This window comes from Zootermopsis nevadensis, unplaced genomic scaffold (genome assembly GCF_977971745.1).
Source record: "Zootermopsis nevadensis isolate Lab colony 2312 unplaced genomic scaffold, Znev_1.0 Znev_ptg000003l, whole genome shotgun sequence".
Lineage (NCBI taxonomy): Eukaryota > Metazoa > Arthropoda > Insecta > Blattodea > Termopsidae > Zootermopsis > Zootermopsis nevadensis.
In genome coordinates this window covers 12,644,240-12,665,732 of record NW_028259135.1, presented here as the reverse complement: position 1 = coordinate 12,665,732, position 21,493 = coordinate 12,644,240, and the positions used below count along the sequence as shown (strand labels likewise).

Here is a 21,493-nt window from a genome sequence, read left to right as displayed (position 1 = left end):
CGTGTAATCTACACAGGTCATGAATACTTGCGAATAAAATAAAATTAGAAAAGTTTGCTGGATACAATCCGAAGTTCGTAAACTTGAACAAAAACTGTGCATCTCTTGTTAGCGTATAAATTCGTGCAGAACTTAGCAAAATGTGTAATTTTCTTAATTGAAGCTTTACAATGTTCTTCTCTTTTTTTATGAAACTTGTTGTTTTAATTAAGGCAAGCAGATTTTTCTTTACATTCTCAGATGAAATGTAGTTTCATTACGATATTCACTTCGCGAGGGGTAATAAGCTAAGCTAGAAAGAGGATTGAAGATTACCTTTGTCATTGTGTCGAAGATCAGCGTAGTAGACTTTTGCTTTACATCGGATATTTTAATTTTCACGCGAAAGAAATTAAAAAGTTTTTTTTTTTTGTAATTTTAATTATTGATAAAATAATCACACAACAGACAGTCATACATTTCCACGTAATCGCCCTGTTTTTCGATGCATTTCGGTCCAACGATCCACAAATGTCCCTATCTCAACAGAATAAAAATATTTTCAGTTGAGACTTAAGCTGTTCTTGTACATATTATTTACATGATAGGTCCTTATTAAAGATGATGTTTTCATTACTACCGATTTTTCGACTGTGTCTGACAGGCTTGTCCACCTGCCACCTTACGTCAACAAATGGTGCATGCAGTTTGTTGTTAGCTACTTAGAAATTAACGAGACGCTTCTGATTAATTCTCATGACTCTATAATAAAAAAGTCCATTTCCGATAAATACTTTCCCCCCAATTATCATGTGAAAACTAAGATTCTGCATGGAACTCAAGTTACAAGCAAAACGTTATATGAACAAATGCAAATAAATTTCGCTGTCCCTGAGGGCTTACGAGGTACAGACTGGGCAGTGCTGTATACACCGGGATTACTGAGGGAGCTATAACCACAAAATAAAGAGGATTTAGGTGGAAGGTTACATAGAGAAATCAAGGCTGAGCTAAACCAAAGTGACTAAACAGGTCGCACATAAAATATGCTCTTGGCACGAGCTTAGAAAGCTGCTGCCACTTAATCACTACTTAAGTGACTCCGACCTCTTCTACCGCCTTCTGTCCCTTAACACTAAAGGTCTGATAACTCAGGATGAGAGATGATTGTCGAAATTTAAAACTTAATGATTTAGAGTCTGTATCTGGATACAACGTACCTGGCATGTTATTCAAGTAAAACGTAGCAGTTTAACATGAATGAGGTTAAGTAGCTTGAACACCTACACGATAGGGCGGCATCACAACCCTTACGACCACAATGGACTGACTGTGTGCATTACCCTTTCCATCAATAAAATTTCGAAACCCTTCTTTTTCCTAAGAAACTTGGCGAAAACATTCTATTTACTTTTCAACCTCGACAACAACAAGAAACAACAGGCCAATTATTCAGCGGATTATAAGCTGGGAGTTTCTCAGCTAGTCTCCAACTATCAAAGCCCCACAGGCCTATAGAATGCAAAGGTTCATTACCATATTCAGAAGAATCCGGGAGATGATACTACACCGAACCAATTGAATCTAGTCTGTCGTGCACACACCCATATCCTATTGCTTCAACACACGTTAATTTTATCACCAACTACGCCTTAATACGCCAAATAATGTTTTTCATTCGGTTTTCTGAGAAGTGTTATGCTCATTGTTTATCAGCCCATTCGCTCTGATAACGTTAAATCACCTATGACAAAAAAGGGTTGTACTTCTGGAATAAAATGTCCGTGGAACACAACATTGGAATGTACATGTAATTTCTATTTACTCCATAATTCGTTTTTTATTCAACATTAACATCTCTCAATGCGGCACAGTTCCAGTACTTGATGCAACGTTCATTAATTAACAACATTCCAATCGAACACAGAAACGTCTTTCTCGTGGTGATCAGAATTAATTCCAACATTTGCTTAATATTACAAGACGCCCGCGGCAACCATGAAATTTGAAAATGTGGCAATGAAACACGATTCAAACATGAACGCCCCAGGCAAGGATCCAACCCGCAACCTCTTTAACCAAAATCGACGAATGACCACAGTGACGCGGTCAAATCTCACCTCACCGACAGCGCAATACTGGATTCCCGTCATTCGTTTACGGGAGTAGGAATCACAAATATTCAAACAAAACTCACAGTTACGTCCCAGCAGATGGACATTATATACAACCAACGATGTTTATCAACTATTCACAAAGCTTAAGCAGTGATAAGCTCCACAGATTATAATGCAGTAAGCCTGTAAGATCCTATCTTATGTGCGTGTAACACGGTTCCTTCCCTCCCTTCCATGGTCCAGGTAGTTGCTAGGCAACCGTACAATGTATAATGCATAAACGGTCTACGTCCATGCCTGATTTATAGCTATGCAAACCATATACGGTTTAAGTACTAAAAAGAGTAGCTTCCAAGACTGGAAACCAAGCGGTGTTATGGCAGTAATTACGAGATACGTTACGTCATATACTTTTGTTTTTTAAAACATGAATATGATGTTAATAATGAGGTTAAAGTGTCCTGTAACGAAAAATCAAGAGTTTACATCTATGTCATTTAACGCATTGTGGAAAAGTGTACAGAAATGTTGTATGACAAGAATCATTACTGTCGGCTTCGATTTAGTATCACCCCTATCGGGCATGAAAACTGAATTTGAAGGATATAAAACTGAATAACATAGATCTGCTCACAGCGATAGAAAACGAGGAATCATAAAATACAGATCTCAGTAAGATCTGTTGTTATCTGAACGCTTCATTCTATGGTGTACATTTAGCAAAGCCAAAACAAATTTAGTATCCCTATATGATGGAACAGATCTCTTGCCAATGCATTTAGATGTGCACTAAACGGACTTTTAAGACCAATGTGAGACGAAATGGCTAATAGCTATTCACTCAAAATCAGGCTTCCGTCAGACAGGGCGTTTAAACAATCCGCTGAATGCTACTGCAATGCACAAGTTCCTGACCAGTTCTAAGGCGACCCCTAAAAGCCCTAACATCTTCAGTTGCCCTTACAATGAAAATTTTGTCTACTTACTTGGGGCATGTGTATCATATACAGTGAAAATGACAAGCTTCGTGTGATGAATTCATTGAAGATTATAGAGCATGAACACCGAGCACTATGTGAACTGGGCTGTAAGAACCACCTGCGGACACAGTTCTACAATACGGCATAACATAAGTGTCAGGATGATTCAAAAGTGTGAGGTACAAGTCACAGGAGAAACCTTGGCCGTGTATTTACAGAGACTTCTGAGTCACCCTGTACAAGATAAGAAGGACGTGGTAAAATGACGAAACAAAGAAAAAAGGGAGAAAGAAGAAATAAGAAAATTAGTGGCAATAAGGTGAACTAATGCCTAGTGACATTCTTCACTTCTTTCAAATTTTAACAATCTTCACAAACCATTTTTTTTTTTGAAGGTACAATGCGACGCACAAAACAGGAACATGGCATACGTCTGTTCAAAGATAAAACTAATTATACTAATATACAAAACACTTCGTATTTCTGTATGTTCTTGTTCCTAATGCGTCAAATAACAATTTTACACTCAGCACACTTTATGGCAGGCCTTAGAAACCGTTTTTGTGCGGGAAACTTCGGCAAAATTTGGTCCGCGTGAGGGTAAAACGAAGTTAAATAACAAAAAAAAATTGGAATGTATAAGCATATTTTGTATGTGTACTTTCATCTGCGTGTTTTTTTTTCTGTGCATTATATACAATAACAGTATACTGATAATAATATGAAACATTTACAACAATAATTAAATTCATAACTTAGTCTAGAGTGTCTATTTTTAGTTTGGTTTTACAAAATGAATTAGTACTGTAAATGAGTGTCTCCACAAATAAAGAGCGCAAAACCTTTTTAAAAAGAATATATATATATATATATATAGTTTGTCCCACTATACGCCATGTAGGCGTTTCGGGTGAGAGGAGGTATAGCTCCTCTCTTCCTTGACCTCGGCACTAGGTGGGGGTGAGTGGTCAGCATCACGCCCCGGCCGGCTTTACCCCCGGGAAAGGACCCCGGTACCCATTGTAGAGGAGGCTGGGTGGGCCCCAGAGCCGGTCTGGACGCAGAGGCTAGAGGAAAAATCCTCTGCCCCCGTCGGGGATCGAACCCCGGCCGTCCAGCCCGTAGCTAGTCACTATACTGACTGATCTATATATATACATTTTCGTAACGTAAAACCTAAAGAAAATCAAAGAAATAAATGATTAATTAATTGAGATATTAATTTTTATCATAAACATTTAACAAGAGAATACATGGAATAGTCATATAGACATAAAAACTGTGCATTAAGGGACATCAACCATTTTCAATTTCTATATCCACGTGTTTATGTCATATTCCCGTGACAATACGCGTCGACAATGGTACTAGTGTTGCTATCACGTCACGGTATTTTTGATAAGGTCACTTCGGAATATTGACGTGATGTCAAGTTTTATTTCACAGTTTGACAGGAAACTGGTGCAATTATTTGGCATTTTATAGCGTTGGTGCGTGGGAAACGGTTAAATTTTTTTCCTAATTTCAAATTCGTCCGCGGGCAACATGTTGCCCGCGAGCTACAGGTTGGGCGGGCCTACTCTCAGATCATGAACCATTTCGCTAAACGTTTGATTTACAATCTTTTCTATCTCTTTGTTCCCCTCCCACACTCCTAAGAACCATTTTCACTTTTCGTTTTATGCGTTCAGAAATGGGGTGAAGAAATATTGTTCTAAGAATATAAATTATCCCTCGTACTCAGGACGGAAATTTCCTTCCTGTCTTCAGCTACGCCGTGTAGAATTTATGCAATTTTCTTTCGAGTGCGCTAAACTTCGGAATAACCGATATCTTGTTTCTGCACGCATGGCTACATATAATTGTTTCTGAAAAGGCAACATATGTCTCCATCCAGCAGTGGCCAGTGTAAATCTATACAGCGGTACCAAAACGAGAAGTGAATGGTTCGGATTTATAACATTCTGCATGTCGACCAGAAACAGAAGAAATCCGGCCAGACTCATTACTTCAAAACAGGCAGCTAATGGATCGAGGAACCCCTGACACCAAAAACGAAATAACTCACAGCATCTCTATGAAACTGTGCATTAATTTTAATTTCAAATGCATACTACGTAAAGTAGGATTTGAAGTTCTCACGGCGGTGAGTACTAAATATGGCTGTCTTCTGGTTCGTAGCACCGTATAGTCTGGTATAAATTTACGGACGTTTCAGAGGCACTTGCTGCCCCCGTCATCAGGGCTACAAGCGAAGTAACTGGAACAGCTCACCAAATTCTCTCTGCGCTTACCTCCGCTGCTACTCAGAATATGATTTTATAGAAGATTGCTGTTAACTCAATTGAATAAAAATTTACTTGGATATTATCCATCGTCTAGTAAATATAAAATGTAAAACGACGTTTCGGAGATGGGACTCTATCTCCGTCTTCAGGTTCCTACATAGTTGGGCTCACTAGATAGAGCTAATCCCTATCTCCTGACAAAGTCGTTTTACGTTTTATATTTACTAGACGATGGATAATATCCAAGTAAATTTTTATTCAATTGACTCTTCATCTCCGAAACGTCGTTTTACGTTTTATATTTACTAGACGATGGATAATATCCAAGTAAATTTTTATTCAATTGACTCTTCACCATCGTCAAGAAGTTTTAGATTTGATTGCTGTTAACTGCGTATTCCTGCATTTAATAAAATCAATACCGGGATAGCAAGTAATAATATTTCACGGTGTAAGTCCCTTTATAGCTAGAGTCGGGTTTTGTTTGTGTAATCTAGTTTATTGCAGACTTAAAGTCCCCAGCAGACCCGAACCTGTGGCTATGTGATGTTGAACTTTACAAATAAAATGGATTTAGATTTGTGGATTTGTTTTTCTATGTTTTGCCAGATTTACCATATAACCACTACTATTGACCCATGTTACATAACCCCTTTGAATGTGTGGCGTAACAGGCTACAGAAAGCAGTAATAAAGCTTTTTATATTTCCCTCTGGATTTCGTTACATTTTATTCCTTCCCTGTTCCTATGAGAGAAATTTAACCGTAACTCACGCATAAGTTGGCAGGATGTATTCTTCTTCACACGATTCATTTAGTTAAGCTAAGTTTAAAATGAATATAATAAATATCCTCAGAGAATAGACAATTGCACGTGATGTTATCACAAATCAGCTTTCGTTTCGTTTCAGATTTACTATATTGTTTGGCAATGACGTCAGAAAAGAAGTTGGTACCAACTAAAGATAAGAGTATCAGTTATCGAGGATTCAAAACAAAACAAATGTTTTCGAAATAACCTCCACAAAATACAGAATCATAGGGAAAGCAATAACACGGAAAATTAAAGATTACAGTTTGGTAGTTTGTATCCGAGGATCAACGGTCATCAAAACAATTTTCAATCCATCGTCAATGGGGACACTGACTGGACAAGTTTCCAGCAAAAGGCAACTTTGCCATTCCACGTTATTGGGGTTGCCTGCCCGATCATCATTTCTATCAAAGGTTTCATATCTCCCCCCCCCCCCTCAACCCTGCGATTAGTTTTATGACTGGCTTTATGGCTTAGTCGCGTGTTGGCTTGAATCACGTAGGAACAGGACTTGCTGCAGTTCGGATCCTAGGCCCTGGGGGGGGGGGGGGGGGGGGGCAGACAAAAATGGGGCAATGAATGAGAGAAAATATGAAAGGAGACACAGGAAACGTTCACAGAATGCAGGACTGATAATGAGGATGATGATGTCAATGGACTCCAGAAAGAACCAAGAATCACGAAACATAAAATAAAGAAAATTATATAAAACACGAAAACGACGCAGAGAAATGTGGGTGGCCTTCAGGTGCACTGAGAAGAAAATTCAGATTAAAACACTGTTTTCCGTTCAACTCTATTTGTCGCCAAAACACTGACGTATTCCAAGAATTTACCTACGTTTAATAAGCAACTCATTAACAGTCTCTAAACGTAATATAATTTAGAATTCGACTTGTGGCGTATGAATGGAGTAGGGTATTTTCTAACTGGAGGGAATTAAAACTTGAGGTGTGTTTGGTGCAGCCAGTCTACTTTGCGTCGGTAGTGGAGCAAACCAGAGCCCTCTGATGTGGACAACTTGAAAACATCGCGCGGCAAGCCAATAAGCCTCGCGGTGTGTGCAACAGTGGCGTATATACAAAACACCAGATTGGCATACCAGGAGTCACAATGGACAGCCAAATTATGCTTACTATTCTGGATATTTCGACTTTGAATTTTGGCAGACGATGAGATATAATCTTACACGCTTCCTCGATTTCTCCAAAAAAAATTACATTACGGGATCCTCATATAGACCACAACTTCATGTTAACACGTCACTGTTTTGTTCCAGTACAATTTTGTGACACGAGCCTATAGATTTAATTGTGCGTTAAAAAGATCTTTATAGAGGAGAGACATAGCCGAAGATAGGCTATATTGACACCAAAGATAAAAAATCTTAGATTTGTCTAATTTCAGATCGCTTCTGAAACCGTTGTTTTATAAAGACTCTATTACAGACCACTTATCAGAAAGTGATCAGAGTCTAGTTCAAATACCCGGATACGTCCGCGTAGATATTTAACTGCATGCCAGTTGATTGAGAGTGGCTCTAGTATTGATCTGAACAGCCCTGCCCTCAGCGTATTCTGGTACATGGACTGTAAGACCACTGGCTGGCTAATGAAGATCGCATCAAGTTCAGGAACGACCAGTGGTTTTGGTTTTGGCACACTGATTTCTCTCTTCTGTTTCCTCTGTCTCTCAAATCATTTATCATGACATCAATCTTCGTTTCCATTGAGACTCGCTTTTGCGGAGTTTGAAACTGATCGTCTGTTACGTCTGATGCACTGAAACTTGCCTGAAGTTGGACAGGCAAGCTTCAAACGCTGAATTTAAAAGTCGGCTGAAGGCGCTGACGTGACTGAAGCTAATGGTTTCGACATGAAAGGTACAAGGATGAGAGGATTTCGAGAAACAAATCGCAAACAGAAAGTATGAACGGATTTAAAGCGCTCCAGAGACACAGCGTTCGAATCTCGCTGGCTGTCGTGACAGCGATTTATTGGAAATTTTCCCAAATTGTAAAGCTCAGAGTTATGCAGTTCTCTGCAGCCTCGCGTTACTTCCTCTCTCTTAGATACAAATAATCACCTATGATACCCTGTTCCAAAATAATACGTGCTGTCCGCTCAGCGACAGAGACAAAATTTTACGCTCGTACAAAAACAACAATTAAAATTAAAGCTTTGCATATTTACGTTTTTCGACAGGAGACATGAAGTAGTTCTAAACTGAATGCTGAATTTCTCGGAATTCGTTAGTTTTAATATCTTTGTAAATGTAATTTTGATTTATTTAACTCTTCTGTTCTTCACAAATATTTAAACTTTTACACGTTTTTTTAAAGATTATGTCCTACATGCTAATAACGGGACGTAAAACTCTAGTGAGTTAACTCTGCTTAGAATTTGAAACAAATTAGGTTATTACCGTCCAACAGAGCTTCTAAAACTTTAACAGTACGAGTTCTGAAAGATTATAATAATTCAATTCAATTATTTAAGTGCTTGGCAACAGCCAGATAAGGCCAATAACAGCCAAGCACTGAACAACAGTACAGGATAAAATATAATATAATAATTAAATTCATAAATAATAGGCCAACATTCCGGGCGAACATGACATCAGGGAACTGCAGAAAACTGACATTTTGGGATCCTCATACATCATCCGAAAGACGCTGTCGTAAAACATATAGTCACATCTAACAACAAAATTATATAATACATGTAGCACGTGTTAAAACAGTAGGTATTCCGGAAATAGCTGCTGCACTGTGTACCTTAGGGACAAGGTCTGTCTCAGGTACATGGAAGTACATACCCTATAAAGTGGTGAATATTTAAGGAGATGATAATAAAGTAATTCCAATAATTATAGGAGCAACTGGAACTGTCTCAAAGTCACTCAAAAAATATTCGGCCAACATCCCGGTCGAACACGACATTAGAGAATTTCAGAAAACCGCCATTCTAGGAACATCATACATCATTCGAAAGACGCTCATGTAAAATATATAATTCCTCACACGAAATCTGTTTAACGCATTTAACAAATACTAACAAAAATGTATTTCAGAAATAGCTGCTCCACTATGTACCTCAGGGGCAAGGTTTGTCTCAGGTACATAGAAGTAAATACCCTGCAAAATTGTGAATAAATGAAATAATAATATACGTATAGAGAGACAAACAGACTTCGCTCTCCGCACACAGCCTTAATTGCTGTGTAACCTGCAGTTCATATCCCACGTCTTTGAAATATCCCCACAGCCAACTGAAGTGGCTGTCTTATTCTGCAAATGGTCAATCCATTGTTCCTTTCGGAGCCCTCTACCGTGTCAAGGTTTCTCAGTGTTGAATTACGTGAGTCGCTCTTGCACTGAACACCGCACTGCAAACATCAGCAATAGAATGAAAAGGGAGTGACCACTTTTATGCGAGCCTCGTGCCATGTTTGCTGAAGGGGTAGCAAATTCCACGACCCCACGGAAATGGACGAGTTCTGCCCATCGGTCATTATCATTCCGTCATGTTGCTTTCCTGATCCACTAATCCGCTGTGGATACAAAATCAAGAGGGTGGGGGTGCGACAGATAGATGATTTCATCCCCGCATCATCATACGTAAACACTGGGCGGGGGGATAGATTACTACCCTTAACTTCGTGCTTTCTACACTGCACTTATCGGAAAGTTTAGAAACACTGACCAAAGTTTATCATTCCTCAATTTTTTAAATTCTGTAATGAAAATGGATGTACAGTGCAGGCAATAAAGCTAATCCCCATCGTTATTATGAAAAATGTTCTGAAATCTGTATTTATCTTCTTCTCTGTCACTTTTGCCGTATCGCTACCAACAATTCAAAACAGACGTGTCAATTAATAAAGATTACCTTTTACGATCTGAGGTTCTCAAGGCTGTGAGTACGAAGATGGCTGTCTTCTGGTTTGTGGCGCCGTGCAGTCTGATAGACTCATCGCCCTGATGATAGAGGCAGGATGGACCTCTGAAACGTTCGTATACTTCTGCCAGACTGCACGGTGCTACAACCCAGAAGACAGCCATCTTATATTACCTTAGCTGAAAACAGAAGAAGAAGAAGAAGAAGACAATGACTGTGACGGCACAGCGGTTAAGGAGGGCTCTTGCCCTTAATGCTATAACTTAGTTTGGTCGTTTACAGCAAATTGTTTTAATTCTTTTCCCCAAAACGACCTGTTTTGTACTGTTTAACCAACTGTTAATGGCAAACACCAGTGGCCAATTAAAACCATTTGGCACATGTTCCATAGCAGCTTTGCCAATGTCTTCAGAAGCACTGAACGGGGTAGCGGGGGATGAGAGCTTCGAACATTACTGCGATAACAGCAAGGGGTGAACGTAATATGAAAGAAGCCGCCACTGCGAGGTCCAAGAAATTTGGGGCCCTGTTATGAGAACCCAAGAACGAAAGATAGTTACTAAAGATGGCTGTCTTCTGGGTTGCTGCGCCGTGTAGTCTGGCAGACGTTTACCGACGTTTCAGAGGTCCACGCTGCCTCCATCATCAGGGTGATCACTCATCAGAAGACAACCACCTTCAGACTCACTGCCGTGAAAACCTCAAATTTTACACAATAATTGATTTCATTTGAAACAACACGAAACCTATCCAATGGGATAATTTTATCACAGGACTTTCGGCTTCACTGTGGATGAGCTTTTCAAATTGATGGAAAATTTAGTTCTCCTCTGCTCGAGTGTGCAGATAATTTGTCTGCCTTTTCCAGCGGGACACAGCCGAATACTTGCGGAGTACGTCAAGACACATGTCCTCCGGTGCCGGAGTAACAGAGCGAGACACAGCCAAGGAGAAGAAAAACAGTGGGGACATTTAGGTGGACGCCAGCCGTGTCCACGTTTCATTATTCATTAACGGCGCTGGAGTGCTACAGCGGTCCTGTTTTTTAAATTGTCAGAGTGTTGCTGCCACTAATCTGTTAAGACTGCTCGGGAACTCTGACATGCTCAACCATACATCCTGAACCCTCATTCATTATACATTGTTCCAGACACTTTACGGCCCAGAGCACAGAGAGCTTCTCATGTGTTCCTGAGTTATGCAGATGGAGACCAGAGGTGGAAATGGCCTGCTCGATGTCCGTGGTCATCAATCATTTCATTCGGCACGATGCTAGTTAGTCGTTTGTTATTAAAAGGCTGAAGAAATTACCAGGAATTGTAAATTGCAACACGGAGAGCTTATGTTTCGATTCTTCATGTTCATGCAAGCAACGAAAAATGCGTGTTACTGCATGTGTTTCATCATTTGTCTCTATTTAAAGTGGTCGTTAACATCAATGAGTCTACAGTAATTACTTAAGAAACAGACTTTATCTTTTGGTATCGGGTTCGATTCCCGGCGGTGCCCGAATTTATAACTTGTGTTGGGCAAGGCCGTGGTCTAGGCAACACGGAGTTTTCCTCCGTGGCATCCCAACAATTACTCCATTCACACACAGAAGAAGGCAATGGCAAACCACTTCTGGATCATCTGCCAAGAACGTATATGAACAGGTCCCAGTCCGAGAAAAGGATGGAAGGATCCTGTTCATATGGACCTGTCCTCAGACAGAACACTACAAATAAATAAATCTTACGAGCTTTATAAATGCTCCATTTAGGAATATGAAAGAAACAGCTAAGACCTGTTAGGATCATAAGCATGAACTCAGGGGATATAAAACGCCTATATTAAACTTCTAACCAGTAAATGGAACTAATCTCCAAAAACAGAAGCGAATTAGGAACGCAAGTTTGAGGTCATTTGTTTGCGATGCACCGGTAGGTATTAAAGGTTAGTACTGAGGTTTCTGTGAAGGATTACGCAGGAGGGTGAGACGCCCCTTCAAAACAGTGACCAGCAGTCAGTGCAACATCGATACATGTATTTGCACGAGCCACTTTAATAATCAGTTTAACAAAGCATTTTGCATTTATGGGTACTATATTATCCTACCTGTAAACAACGATTATCTCCTTATACAGCATTGACCAGTTAATCAACGTAATGGTTAAGAGTTTCGCTTTCTTTGACGTACTCGCTAAATTCTTAAATGTCATACACACGACCTTCTGCTTCAAGGGGTTAATCCGATTTGTAAGCTTAAGGGTTATCCTTCCATGTATAAAAGACTGTCCGTTCAGCCAGCCAGGTGACTAGCAACTTCATGTGTATGGATACAACAAAAATAATTAAATTAATTACCAGTAGGCAAAATATGTCATAGTCGTAAATTTTATGTCAAGAATATCAAACTGTAATGTCCTATGACAAAATACGAACACGATTATTTGCGAATTTATCTTAGGACCCTCTGGAACGTCGGAAATTATCTACGAGACTTTACCTGCTACATCCCGGTAGACTATCTTTTTTCCCTTGCATTATAATGAGACTATTTATACATTAAAATGTCTCTCATCCTAAGGGAGAAAAACATAGATGTTGGCGTTTGAGAAAGTTAGATGAGGAGAATATTTGGATCTGGTAGAGAAATTAGCGGCAGAATGTAAACAATATCCAAAGAACTTTTTATTTAAATAACCCATCATCGTCACGAACTTTTAGATTTGTTAGAATGGAAACAAATACGCAATTAGATAGTTCATAATATGTGGGTCCTACTCTTAATCAACTATTATTAGGATAAACAAATCAAAGATGATATGGCTGGGGACGATGAGAAATTTACGTTACTTCAGCCAGAAAACCAAAAAAAGGAAGGAACCAATTAATAGGAGCAGGATTTTCCTCAGAAATATTGGTATGTAGGTACAAGACCACACGCCGTTACAACCCAGAGGACCAACATCGACAGACAGTGAACCGGCTCTCTGTAAACCAACTGCTGTTTTACCGGTCGATGAATCGGAAAAGTTAAGCATTACTTTGTTCTAACACAGAGACACGTCAGGTTTACTGAAAGTAAAGAAATTTCCAGACGCCTCGCTGGTCAGTCAGTAACCTAGTTAAAGACGCAGACTACCAGCCTGACAGGATGTAATCATTCATCCGGCCGGACTAACACGGGGATTATCCCACTACTTGGAGCACTGCTCTGAGCGTAATCAGCTTAATGGAATTTATCTTTATCGGTCCAGCGCTGCACCAAACACACTACCACCTTTGTTTCCACTCGACCTCTCAGTACTTCAACATTAAATCATTTTACCTTGCCAGAATATGTAAACTTAATTTAATATCAATTGAACAATGCTTTACGAGCTGGTGATATTTGGAGAATAAAACTATGCTACATACGGAATTCCTCATAGCCTATTTGGTACTGTGAGTGACTACTGGCTGTATGATAGGGGTTCGATTCGTGGGATAGGCAAGTCTGTTCTTATCGTCACCAAATCCAGAATGGCCTTGAGATGCACCCACCGTCCAATTCAATGGATACAGGAAGTCTTGCAGGTACAGCGTCTGGATTGGATCTTCCAACTAGTACCTTCGTCCCACCATACGTCTTCATGAAGTGGAGCCTAATGGAGAACAATGCAGCTGTTACACACAGCAGACGCTTAACATTCGGGAAATTTCTGAAGAGTGGCCGACATAAAAATGACGAATTCTTAAACACTACCTACAAGACAAAACCCAGAACAATATGACGCAAACACAAAACTGAATGCACACAATATAACTGTGTCGACTACTCACATGATAACAGATTCACTAGCCATTCATAATAAAACTAAGTTTGTGAAATATCTGGTTCTCACGGCGGCGAGCATGAAGATGACTAAATCCTTGGATTCTCCACCTGTCGTCTGGTAGAAAATAACGGACGTTTCACAAGTGCCTACTGCCTCCATCATCAGGGATATGCGTCAAACCTCTACTGGGAAGAACAACAACGCTGTTTTCAGTGGTTTGAACTCCACAAACGAATTCTTCAAAAATTTCTTTCTTCTTTTAAACAAAAATTAAAAATTGTTACAACAAATACAAGGTATTAATGACGCATAATCTGTAATCGTAACCTTTCTAAACATAAATTAAGCTCCATGAATAAAAGATCTAACAGGGCAGAACATATTCGTTTTAAATCACATTCAGATATTCGGTACACTAGTAATAATCTCAAATATGAACAAATATCTGCTGGAAGTAATTTCTTGCACCGCATTGTTCGAATTCATTCACGCAAAAGATCACAATGGCAATAAAAATAAGAGCAAGCTGGCATAGAATACTGAAGCTGTAAGTTAGCGAACTTACTTCAAAAATGTAGGCGCACATTGTCTACGTCAATAGTCGCTCCCGATAATAGCATTTTTGTTTCAGCCATAATCTTCCTATTGTGCTCCAAGTACTTGAAGTCATCTGCCAACAGACTCATGACATGAACGGCACTTGCCTCCGCAGAAACTCTGAGTGGTACTTAACAGGTATAGGGAGTCTGTCATCTAGGTATACCAAGCTAGTAACAAGGCAGGCCAGTCTCCCGAGTGACGTTGTATTCACTACAAAACTAAGGCTATTTATTATATTCTGAAGAAGGAGTCTGCCCTATACAAACACGTAATTATTACGTAAAAGACTGGGAATATTGCAAGGAAACACAAACTAAATATAAACCTCCTTCAGAAGAAATAAAATGTCAGAGGAATGAAATGAGGTCAGACAGGATGTTAAAACCACACGCACATTGCTAGTGTTCTATCATTTAAAAACCGCTGTTTACATGTATCTATCTTTGTTTAATTTTAACCGTCTAATCACAATAAAATATTTTATTAAATATTAAAATACAACATTACTTCTAGACGGACCTCCTCCACTCTTCATATCTGACCAATTATAAAAAAACCCACTACAAACATTTCACCCACGCAAGATCACGCTATACGCGACATACATTTACGAAACAACATTGAATGTAATAACAAAGTACAATTGATCTAGAAGAGGATAGCTGATATTTAATGGACATCTGACGAAGGATTGCATTTAGAATATTACATTTGAATTTATATCGATTATACACCTGAAGATGGTTCATTGAAAACCGAAACATGTCGTGAAAAAGATGATGCTCTAATTGTAAATCGAACATTTCGATAGAAAGAGCATCATTTTAATATATATCTTAAATATTAAATGTTAATTGTAGTAATAATATTTTAATATTTAATAAAATATTTTATTGTGATTAGACGGTTAAAATAAAACAATTATAATCATCACAATATGACGCAACATTATCATCTCATGAATGTATCTATCTGTTGGTTTAGTGCCTTTCTTGCAATTACAAGTGTAGTTACGAGTTTTTATTTTTAAAGATTTGACAAAATTATGCTCTTCTTACACTATAGACTATAATCGAACACAGCTGTTCAAGGAAACTGAACGTCTTGGAAGACACATTCTGTACCCCGCAGTGAGTTACAGGATTTCACTCCTTCGAAACAACCCGACATGTATGATAGAAAAAAAAACAGGGCAGATTGACATTTTGATGAAAGAAGGAAATGATAGTGCTTTCTCTTGTAATGAAGAAATTTGAGCAGTTAAAACAGCTACGTTATATTCACTCAAGTAGAAATACGTAATTCACCTTCATTCAGATGTACAGCACAATTACATTCCAAGATTACAGTGGAAAATAAATTGATATCTCTGCAAAACAGTTAGAAGGCCAAATACGATTAAAAATAAGGTACATTCATGATAAGACAGGACTTGTATTTTATCCAACTTACAAGATGTCTCTTATCTGAAGAGATGTATTAATACACTACCTGATGAACCGAGATTTCAACAGAAAACAAACAAAAGACAGGCCTAAAATCTTTGTTTTATCTGTGCTTGTAATTATTAAATAAATGACCTTAAAATACAAAACACTCTTGCACACTATGGCTCAGGCGGTCAAAACGTTTTCCGCTCTTAATGGAACCTATATTTTATTACTGTCCTCATAAAACACGCCACTGTGCCATCTTCTGAGCCAGATAAATCCAGTTCACACCATGTTTATTTAAGATAAATTCTAATTGTATCCTCTCATCTATACCTGGGTCTAACAAGCGGTTTCTTGAGCAATTTCGATAAAATATTCCTGTAATCTGCTCTCATCTCCCCCTGAGTTTCGTGTCTCAATATCTTTCCACTACAAGTTAACTGAAATATCTGTGACGCATTCCGTTTCTTAGAAATGTGTGTGCTACACGACATGTTATCTGTTTTATCAACTGCCTCTTTTTGTATAAAACATATCTCAATTGCCCTACAAACCAAGAACCGCTTTCATTTCTCGTTCCTGAACGGCTGCGTAAGGTGAGTCCAACAGGCATTTACAAACATCTGACAGAACGCGAAGGATCAACGTTCGTTGCCAAGAACCGAGTTCATTCTAAATACAAGCGAAAACCCCGTTTACTTTAAGTAGAACCGCTCATGCAGTGAACTGATACAATGACGTTTTGTTGTAACTTAATCTGAAGTTTTCTACATTGGTTTATATTAAATTACTTAAGATATTTTATAAATTGTTTAGGTCGAGTGCGATGGTCATTAAATATGTTAACAGCACATCATCTTAAAAGAGTAGCGAATTGTAGACAGAATGCTAATGAATACTGAACGCTAGTATACATAGTAGAATAAGGTACTTTTAAAGCAGAACCAATTCACAGTCTGTGAGTGTACAGCGTAAATTTTGAACAAAATATATTAGGTCGCGTTTCGATTATATGACAGCTTTCTCCATTTTACAATGAAAAATCAAATAATAAATGACACTACATTAAGAATGGCAAAGTTTACAAAAAGCACGAAAATTGCATATAATGTTTCGGTCAGGAAACTTGAAAGGAAAAGGCCACCTTGAAGACCAAGGTGTAGATGCGGAATATTATAAAGTATCGTAAATAAATAAGGTTTGAAGGGTGTGGAGTAGATTCCTTTGAAGATGACTGTGTTCTAGGTTGTAGCATGTAGTCTGGTAGAAGTTTACCAACGTTTTAAGGACCTCTGAAACGTCGGTAAACTTCTACCAGACTACATGGCGCTTCAACCCAGAAGACAGCCATAGTCAGCACGAAAAGCTCTAATCCTGCTTACATTCTTTTGTTTCGGAAAATTTCGGGTTCCATAAAGTAGCGTTCGTTTCTTGAAATACTGAGCGAAATGTCCGCTTCTTAAGGAAGACCATGTATGCTCAATGGAGTATGGTATTGTGGCAGTTTTTATTGGCAAGACCCGAATTATCTGCATGCAATTTGTCACAGACAGTGGCTGTCACCATGCTGAGACGATCTGCGTACATTCTGGGAGTGATCGTGGTAAGTCTGCACTTAACTGTAGGCGACCTGGTTCAGCGTAAGGAGAACGCTACACAGAAATGGTCCAGGGTATCTCACAGGTACCAAAGACTGTACAAAGCAAGCTACTACAGTGTCCACCAAGAAGAATTAACGTGGTTCGATGCCGTCAACGTGTGTACAACTGAAGGCGCTCATTTGTTGATAATCAACTCTCAACAGGAGGCTGACGCTGTGAAGAGAATTCTGGACCCTGGTGTCGAAACATACAGCATCGGATTTCATGATCTGTTCGGGCAGACACAATTTAAGACTGTACAATGTACGTATTAAACCTTCTTTTAACTTCTAGAATACGACTTAAGAATGCTAAATCACCCGGCTAGACCTTATCACTACTTCACTACAGGAGGTATAGCCTTTATGGCTATCTGAAGGACCTTGCTGAATAAATATCTCTTACTGTTATCTGAACATGGACAGAGTCAGTGTCCGAATTCTGACATGGAGTAAAGTTTAAGAAACCGCTGTCAAATCAGCTGCAAAGTGTCGTAATTGGACGATAAACTAACGGGCGCTGCTTGTGGAATGTTCACAGGTCAGACTCTACAAGAGGCTGGCTACAGTACCTGGGCCCTTTTAGAACCCAGCAACTTCGCATATGAAGACTGTGGGGGCGTCAGCCCAAACGCACTGCTGCATGATATCAGCTGTTCTTTACCGTACCAGTTCATCTGCGAATACGAACCATGAAACACATCATATCTCATTACGATTTAATAACTTTTAAATAACAAATAATTGAACTCTCCTAATGCAATAAAATAGCAGTACTATATGAAATGCACTTTATTTCAGTTTAAAAAAAATGATAAACTTCACTGTTGTTCATGAAGACATATTATCAAACAAAAGCCATGTAGACGAGTGACTGTTCAGCTAACCCCTCTGAAACGTCGGTCAATTTCTTTCAGACTACACGACGCAACATCCCAGAAGATAGTAATCTTCAAAGACACGTGATTCAGCTTCGCCGATCACTGCTTGTTAATCCTTAATTTAGAAAGGGTATAAAATATGCCACAAGTTCAAATGAATTTTCGAATGAGGATTTTGTGGTACTGTATACGTCATTGATCTTGTATTTTTTAATAACGACGGAGTTCTGTAACTGCAAGTTATTATACATCCAACGTTGCAAAGCTGATTGTACTGCAGATACCACGACGTTACTATTTGTCTAAAAGTATTACCCAAAGGCACAACACCACTAGTACCATCGTCCGCCAATAGACGTGATACTGAGCCATCTCCTTCACCGTCTTCCAAGTGGACGTTTACCATCTACAGCCAGTCTGTATGCATTCCTCCTGGTCCTCGTGACATCCACGTCGTAGTGGCTTGCCTAAATGGCCTGTACAAATCACCGAGTCCCTCCCTATGAATTGTCCTAATATTTTGTCTGGGTTAACTCAATTTGAGGAACTTATTACAAAATTTCTTTACATTAAGTTGCATACACAATGTTTCATGTTTGCACCTCGACTAATGGCAGACGTTTAAGTTCCATGTGCTTGAAAGTGGTTCCACATTTCGATACATTTCACTGTAGTTTAGACAGCATCTTGAGGATTGTGTTCTGACAATCAAGATACAGGTAATCTTTACGCACGATGAAGCATCTGTCTAAACAAAAAATTTATCCTGACGCCATAAAAGTAAGCGAATGAAAGAGTGAGGAAGATATGAAGAATTATTAGGAACATTTTTCTCGGGAAAGTGAAAGGTAAGACACCTTAATGTTTTGACGGAAGAATGATATTAAAATGAAACTTAAATAAGTAAATAAATCTAACAATTTGGACTGGATTAAACTACTCGATCAGAACATGATCCAATTACGTCTCGGCCTCGGTTTCTCAGAAGGGCGAAGAATTTATTGAGCAGGTGAGCTACTGAAAGCTATTCAAGAAGAACTCTGGCCAGTGGATTCAATTAAACAATGATGACAGACACTGGTTAGGTTATCGTGGTGCTTTCAAGACCGGCAGACTTTTTAAAGATTAGTTCAACTCTGGTATTAGAGATATGAAGTAGGCTACAACTAAAGGCGAGAGGGCGGTAGACGAAGACAATATAGCGCCATTTTTCACCTGGACAAAGACGTGTCAGTTTCCGCATAAATGCCAGGAATCGTCACGTGGGGCCAGGAAGTGCACCAAATAAATAGACAAGTAAATAATTTTGTGGGACAATAAATGTGTCACAGTAGTGAAATCATATCAGGCAGATACTGCCCATAAAATCCAACAAAACACTAGACTTATTTATTGGCTTCCAATAAGAGGAAATGTGTTTTAGGAACATAAAGATGAGATTAACTGAGAAAAAGGAGTTTTTGTAGAGTGCGATTCCTTCAGTCTGAAAAAGTGTTAGGAATAGGAACAAGTTTTTTTGTTGTAGGTCACTGAAGTTTTTACAGGTCCAAAATTAAATTCACCGACCGGAGATCTGATGTTAAAAGACGGTAAAATGTAAAACTCTGATCACATCTGAAAATTGTACAGAAAACATTAAGTAAAAGGCGATTAAAACAAGATATGTAATTAAAATATATAATATAATTCAGGTCTATACACAAACTTTACTTACAGATGTTAAAATTTAAAATTTAAAATTTGCGCTATTCATCGTTACTACGATGTTACAATACTGCGCCTTCATTACTACATGTTTCGATGCGTAGCATCATCTTCAGGTTTTTCCTTTAAAACTACTTTATATTACAATGCAAGTTTTTCATTTATTCATCTGTTTTGTAAATTATTATAGTATGTGCTCTGTTGATCTTCTTATTTTATGCATATTATGTTTTGTTTTCCATTATTCATGAATCGTGATGTACGGTGTATCTTCCGTCTGATCAGGTTGACTGTCTGTTCGTGGACTCGTAGTAACGATGAATAGCGCATATTTTAAATTTTAACATCTGTAAGTAAAGTTTGTGTATAGACCTAAATTATATTATATATTTTAATTATAAAACACAAACATGACGCATTTAAACTATAAAGACATGTAACATTAGAAATGTACTATTATGACATTTTATTTGGACTACATAATGTTGTTTCACGATTTAAAACATACAATTCCGAATGTTACTACATTTTGGAGACTGGCTACTCTGCTCATCTGTACTGAATTATTTTTGTTTTATCTGATGACAGAGATTCCCACATCAGGAAATTTAATAACGGTAAGATCTAAAAATAAAATAACATAATCGAAGTACGGCAGATATCAAATTTCAGAACGATATCACACAGCCTATTTACAACTAATACAGGCTGTCAGATCTACAACCTATCAGGAAATACGCACCGTGGCGTGTAGTAATTGCACTGTCTGCAATTCAGTACAGTTTTGGTTAAAGATGAAAGAGCAGGTAGGCATGAATGTGCTCTTTATTTTACTCACGCACAAATTCACATGTTTATGTTGCAACATGCATCAAAATGAGTTAACCACAAAATGTCTAACTCTTCGTCTACCACTGAAGGTATTTTATCAAACCACCCACTGTATCAGCAGAAAATACTAAAAGATCGCTTAAAAGTGATTAAATTATAATACAAGGTACTTAATACTTTCCAGAACAATCAGTTAACAAAGAAATTACAAATAACACCGAATTATAATAGCATTTGAAATATTTTACAAGCGTTGTACAGGCGATAAATGAATCAAATACACAAAGTGGCTCGGAAGTTTACAGTGGCGGGCTCTTGCAAACATGGCAGGGACCTCGTGCCCATAAAAACGTGGAATTTCTAGACAAACTAAGCGACTATCAGATTCTGAAAAATAACTTTGTTCCGTGGAGTTAGTTACAAATGTAATTACGTAAACACGCGTCAATATTAGCATCCGTGATTTTCTCGTACTGTATCGTCAATGTATACTAATTCAGTAGGTCAACATACGAACGTGGACAC

At 38.5% G+C, this 21,493-nt stretch overlaps 2 protein-coding genes across 7 annotated transcripts in view; one reads left to right on the top strand and one right to left on the bottom strand.

The window, feature by feature from the left end:
• The window catches only part of LOC110827175 (uncharacterized), a 378,872-nt gene that overhangs the window by 196,781 nt on the left and 160,598 nt on the right, over positions 1 to 21,493 (bottom strand). The gene's annotated exons all lie outside the window — the stretch shown is intronic.
• Positions 16,375 to 18,338, top strand: LOC147874988 (hemolymph lipopolysaccharide-binding protein-like). The gene is made up of 3 exons (XM_087342557.1): positions 16,375 to 16,509; positions 17,463 to 17,817; positions 18,094 to 18,338. Exons 2-3 carry the CDS (start codon positions 17,478 to 17,480, stop codon positions 18,246 to 18,248), a joined length of 495 nt encoding a protein of 164 aa, XP_087198683.1. The 5' UTR covers positions 16,375 to 16,509; positions 17,463 to 17,477; the 3' UTR covers positions 18,249 to 18,338.

Bases quoted from the DNA above. Each gene is read 5' to 3' on its own strand.
- LOC147874988 (XM_087342557.1), top strand. From the start codon at position 17,478: ATGCTGAGACGATCTGCGTACATTCTGGGAGTGATCGTGGTAAGTCTG. The intron at 17,818-18,093 runs GTACGTATTAAA...GAATGTTCACAG, and splicing joins ACAATTTAAGACTGTACAAT to GTCAGACTCTACAAGAGGCT.